This window comes from Cibotium barometz, chromosome 7 (assembly GCF_041138505.1).
Source record: "Cibotium barometz isolate CiBa-2024 chromosome 7, ASM4113850v1, whole genome shotgun sequence".
NCBI classification, from domain to species: Eukaryota; Viridiplantae; Streptophyta; class Polypodiopsida; order Cyatheales; family Cibotiaceae; genus Cibotium; species Cibotium barometz.
The window spans coordinates 18,001,006-18,006,962 of NC_141052.1; the positions used below are offsets into that span (position 1 = coordinate 18,001,006).

At 40.1% G+C, this 5,957-nt stretch overlaps 1 protein-coding gene across 1 annotated transcript; it reads left to right on the forward strand.

Moving 5' to 3' along the window:
- Positions 1–4,281: 4,281 nt before the first annotated feature.
- Positions 4,282–5,632, forward strand: LOC147636762 (MADS-box transcription factor 26-like). Its single transcript, XM_086800291.1, has 2 exons — positions 4,282–4,706; positions 5,269–5,632. Exons 1-2 carry the CDS (start codon positions 4,475–4,477, stop codon positions 5,340–5,342), a joined length of 306 nt encoding a protein of 101 aa, XP_086656417.1. The 5' UTR covers positions 4,282–4,474; the 3' UTR covers positions 5,343–5,632.
- Positions 5,633–5,957: the final 325 nt, after the last annotated feature.

Here is a 5,957-nt window from a genome sequence, read left to right on the forward strand (position 1 = left end):
TGGCAATATGCAATTAACGTTGGTGATCGATTTATAGATTGGGAGTGTAAGCTATGTCACACAGTAAAATCAAGCGGGGCGCCTCGACTAAGAGAACACTTTTTAGGGGCGGAGCGAAGAAAAAGTCATGTACCCACCCCTCTGCACCTGCAGTGGCCAAGCGCATAAGAGAAAAAATTCAAAAGAAAGATTCAAGAAAACATTACACTCCTACTGTTAATGTATCAAGGCAGCAAGAACACTTGTTCTAATCATCAAACTCCCACTACATCGCCTTCTTGTACTCCGAACGTCAATGTGCAACCAGAAAGTAATCTACCCAGTGCATCTTCTTGCAAGCGAAACTTTGACGTAGGAAATATACCCATGCGTCAAACTTCACTGCAAGAAAGCCTACGTCAAGGTCGGCTCGATGATGCACAACTCGCCCTTGTTGCTGAAGCGATTTACTTTTTTGGGAGTGCTATGATGATGGTGGACAGTGAGCATTGGAAGAGAGCATGGAAGAAAATTGGTGAGTTTGGACCAGGATTTTCACCGCCTACGTACCATGCTATGCGAAATGATCTATTAGATAAATGTTATGCGCGCAAGTAAAAGAACGTGTACAAAGAATAATTGTTAGCAATATAGAGCTTTCTGGATGTAGTATAGTAAGTGATGGATGGTCGAATGTACAAAGAAAACCATTAATTAATATAATGGTTATTTCACCTAGAGGTGAGACTTTCATCCGTGTCGTGGATTCTGCTGGTTCAATCAAAATTAGGGCTTATATTGCTCAAGTCATTGGCTCTATGATAGAGGAAGTGGGTGCCAAAAATGTAGTCCAAATCGTCATGGACAATGCAAAGAATTGCAAGAATGCATCCAAAATCCTAAAGCGACACTATTTACATGTTTTTTCAATAGGCTGTAATACTCATAGTTTGAATCTTGTATTAAAAGATTGGTATAAAAGTGATGATACCAAATGGTTTGCCTCAATCGTCGACACTGCTCGCCAGCTTGTGAGATTCATGCTCAAGAGACAGAGAGTGTTAGATATTTTTCGACCTCGCATGTCAGTTATGTTAAAGCTTCCAACGGAGACTAGGTTTTGCACTCACTTTTACACTTTTGAGTCTCTTCTTCGAAATAAAGATGCAGTTTGCAAAACATTTACATGCATGGCATTTCATGACTGGGAGAGCACTCAACTTGAAAAAGTTAAAGAGAAAATCAAAGTCTTGAAGGCAGCGCTTACGAGAAGAAGTTGGTGGAATAGTGTGATGGATGCATACCATGTAATGATGCCTGTTATGTATGCCGTACAAAGTCTTGATCAAAGAGCGCCTAATCTCGGGAAAGCATGGATGCAATGGTGGACTGTCCAGCGGAGTTTGGAGTGTCCTGAGAAATTAGAGCATTCAGTGGTGGAAAAGCAATGGCGTGTACCATTCTCCAGTAGACAAAGAAAAGTCCTATTGAAGTACTTTCATGCTAGATGGATTGGAGCGCATTCACCACTACACAGTGCTGCTTACATGTTAGATCCTGAATATTGGAATATGGATTTGATGTCCAACGTTGAGGTGGTGCAAGATTTTTATAAAGTGGTAAACACTTTTTATAATGATGTTAATGATCGTGTAAAGTGCATAAAGGAGATGACCTCATTTTGATTGAAAGAGGGTTTATTTTCCAACTCCCTTGTTCAACAAATGGCTAAAGAGCAACCTACATGGAAGTGGTGGATGATGAATGGTGGTGAGCATCATGCTTTATTGCACAACCTTGCGATGAAGGTTCTAAGTCAGTGCTCTTCAAACTCAGGCTCAAAAAGAAATTGGAGCATGTACAAATATATTCACAGTACTATTTGCAATCAACTTCTTGCAGATCGAGCAGATAAACTTGTTTACATGTATTGCAATGAAAAGATCTTGCGATACATTGAAAGCGAAGAGTATGAAGAAGATATGCCCAGATGGATGTACGATTGTGATGATGTAGTAGACGAGAACTTTGATGTTGGACGCACATCATGCACTACCCTTGAGATAGAAGACAATTTGGATATTGACTTAGATGAGCTTAGTTTAGCAGACGAGAGGGTAAACGGTGAAAGAATTTTGGAGCAAGATACTGACATAGAGGAAGAAGTCATTTCATTAATTTCATAAAAAGTACTTGTACAAATGATTGCTTTCATCTTGAAATAAATTACGAATTGCACTAGGAGTTGCATCTAAAGGTCCTGGTGGTTTATATTCGCTAGCCATGCCGAACACTGTATAAATACCTTGATTTATTGGGACACTGCACAATGCACATGTGGAAATATTTTGCATTTGCCTCAATAAACATATTAAGTGGTAGTAGTGTCCACAGGGTAGTATATATTGGCCGCTCCACCCATCGAATACTTTGTAACATACAGGACATTGGGGGGTGGAGGAACTAGTAGCCTCAGCAGAAACTCCCACAAGATCAGGATGTATCAAAAAATGAGAGATGTGGTTCCCTTGGCGCACAGGAGCTATATGTGAAGAGATGGTCTGTACATCTTGGCTGATCTTTGTGAGTTGCTCTTGAATCCCTCTATTGGTCGGGGGAGGAGTTGACACTTGAGATAATCGTACAGCTTCTTTCTCCTTCTTTGCTAGCTGTGCCCCTAAGCTTTCTTTGACCTTGTTTAACTCCAATCCAGCGCCCTCCACCATGAGAGCAAGTTCCTCCCTTGTGAATGTTACTGTCTCTTCACATATGTCGTGGGTGTTGACAGTGGCCTCTCTGGAGGCAAAGTCCACTGGAGTTTCTAGGATAAATTGTGCATATAGCATCTTAGCAAAATAGAGTGGAGCGTCGGCGTTATGGAGAGGCCGACCGTACACCTCCAAGAAAATGTGCTCGGCATTAATTTTGATATCATTATGAGTGCAACGCAAAACCTTCCATCTTCCCTTCTTAATCTCACCATCTGGACATGGCCATATTTCCTTTATCATCTCTGTGGTTACGCGTTTATTTATGTCTTTCCATTGGGCATAAGTAGGATTTGTCCATTTGAACAACGTGCATGCTGTTCTTGTAGCTTCGCGGGCTGTCAGTCCATGTGCAAGGGCCTTCATTCGCTCATATGCCTTCTTGGCTAACTCTTGATGCTTCGTTTGCTTGTGCTTCTGCCATATCTGCATGAACGAAAATGACTTTAGGATTTTAATGAACTGTAAATATCAACGTAAGATAAGTTGACCATTACCCTCAAAAACTAAAAGTTTAACACCACGAGATGAGATATGTATTGGAAAGACTCAATGAGAAATATCCACTTGACTCAAAAAATACTTCAAATAATGCGTGCACATCAAATTTTGAAGAGAAAACATAAACTTAAACACCACAAGAGGAGAGAGATATTGCAAAGACTCAATGAGAAAATATTTCAAACAATGGGCATATATCAAATTTTGAAGAGAGACAAACAAAGAGCCATTCTTGAAACTTAATCTCCTGATACTGTATCATTACAAAATTGGGGTGAATGACACCGATAGCTCTACAAGAGGACGTTGTGCCCTCGTTGGGTCAGTATTTAGTGATCTAAAAAATTCCACTACTTGCAAAACAGATTTCCACTCGTCGCGATTAGGCAGACACATCCAATTTTTGACTTTGTAAATAATAGTATCCATGGTAACTTTGTCATAGGAACTATTGTCCATCCACGTTCGAATTCCCGTTCAATCAATCCGTAGTAGGTATGTTTGTGTAATGTAATTACAATGGTCTCTAACCATAAGTCATTGCGCTTGAACAATTACACAGTGAGGAAAGAGTATAGTTCAACCAACAATTTGAGTCTCGAGCTATTTCCATTGTTTAAATTTTCTATGAATACATGGTACATGTGAGTCCAGTCACCCATTCACCCATCGCCAAAGCTTCCAAAGAAGAGGTGTTGGGTTCAAGTAGAAATGGCACCTAGTTTCTATACCCACTCTGACATAAAAACAAGCTAGTAGTACTAATAAAAAACGTCAATTCAAAAAGTTAGAGAATATATATTCCTTAGTTTTTTAATGGATTAGGCGATTTATTCTATCAAACCACCCGTAATTACATAGGTATTTTCTGGAGAGAGAAACTGCGAAATTCGACACCATGTCTTCTTTTAGAGGGAGAAGTTCTCTGTGCCTCCTCGGCCGCATTTTACGCTCTAATGTAAAGGCCCTTATTTTTTTTAAAAAAATTTGCTCTCGTCCGTCGACAAAGGGCAAAAGGGTTCTACACAGGATATCGAACGGGCAAATCGGCCTTTTACGGAGACGTGGAAGAGAAGCGACAAGAAGCCACCAGCTTTGTTCTGTTGAGAATATGGCTCTCGCATAAGGGGCAAGAAGGGCTTTGCTTCTTCTAATAATCTGCGCGCAAGAGGGACGTGCAGCTTCCGCGTGTTTTGCTTGTTTTCTTTCTATATTTTTCCTGAGTGATGGAGACCGAACCACATCAAGCAGCAGCAGCAGCAGCAGGAGGAGCAGCAGCTCAGTCCAGCTGCGATGGTGGCGGCGGGAGGAAGCCCATGGCCATCCGGCCCATCGAGAACCCCTCGTATCGGCAGGTAACCTTCTCCAGGCGTCGCGTCGGCCTCCTCAAGAAGGCTTACGAGCTCTTGGTGCTGTGTGACGTCCATCGGGGCGGCTCTCGGAATTCGGCAGCCCCAGGTAGGCTGTATTTTGCCGCTTAACTGTGTGTGAGACAGTTTTTTTTATATAAAATAAATAATATAATAGTGTGGGTGGGTAACGCAAAAAATATAATAGTGTGTTTAGCCTACAACCTTGTGTCTACTTTTTGAGTGTAAATGTACCGCCTTTAACTGTGTGCCTATTTGGGACCTGTGTTTGTGCTTGTTGTGGGTTTTTCGGTGCCTCCACCATATTATTTATGGAGTTTTTTCAACCACATTGCTTAATTGACATTGCTAAGGTTTGGGTTGCTTCTATTTTAGCTAGAAATCTTTTATAATCTTCCATTTGTATCATGTTTAGTTCTTGCTTTTCATGCACATCATCTCTCTCTCTCTCTCTCTCTCTCTCTCTCTCTCTCTCTCGTTTAGTTGTAACATCTAGTTCATTTTCATGTTACTCGTTTACCTCAAGCGCGTGCTATGTGTGTGTGTGTGTGTGTGTGTGTGTCTGCCAGCCACATCTCAAAAGTAAAGATTTATGCCCCCTGATGTGGTACGCATTCACTGGCTTCTTGAGCTTTTGTGCAACAAAGCAGACATCGTCAAAGCTCTTTCTCTCTCCGAGACCCTAATAGAGAGGTTCCGACACCCCAGCTCTGATCTCTCTTGATGGTCTCATGGAGTATGATTTCTTGGTAAATGATATATTGTAGCCATAATCTTGGCTAATCTCCACTTAATTTAAGCTAAGTCTTGAATATCATATGTAACACGTAGGCTTGTTAATGTACACACGATTGTTAACCTTACAAATTCACAAGTAAAAAGTCGAAACGTATATAGTTATAGATGTCTAAGGTTGTAAAAAATTCTAAGCCATTAATTAATGGTACATCTATGTAAATAAGCTTGGGCTAGATAGTTAGCATTTAAGGGCAGCAAAGAGTTGAGATTTTTGGATTTAAGTGTGCTTTATTGATTTGTGGATTGACTTTAGTCGGTTGTCTATGAAATGAGTTTTTTCTAAATGTTTTGCTTATTTATAAGATCTTCTTGTGTGATTTCTCTCCTCCCTCTTTTCTCTCGTAAGTTGTAGTACACTAAGATACTTACATCATTGTTACTAAAAAAGGTTTTTGAAGAAACTAGTTAAAGGTTATTTTTTGAGGACTAAAAAGTCTTATTTAGTAGCATATTATGCTCAGTTACTTAATTAATCAATAATAATATCAAATTATGATCCTTGTTAATTATTTAATTTGTTATATTTCTTAAGCTAGTAGAG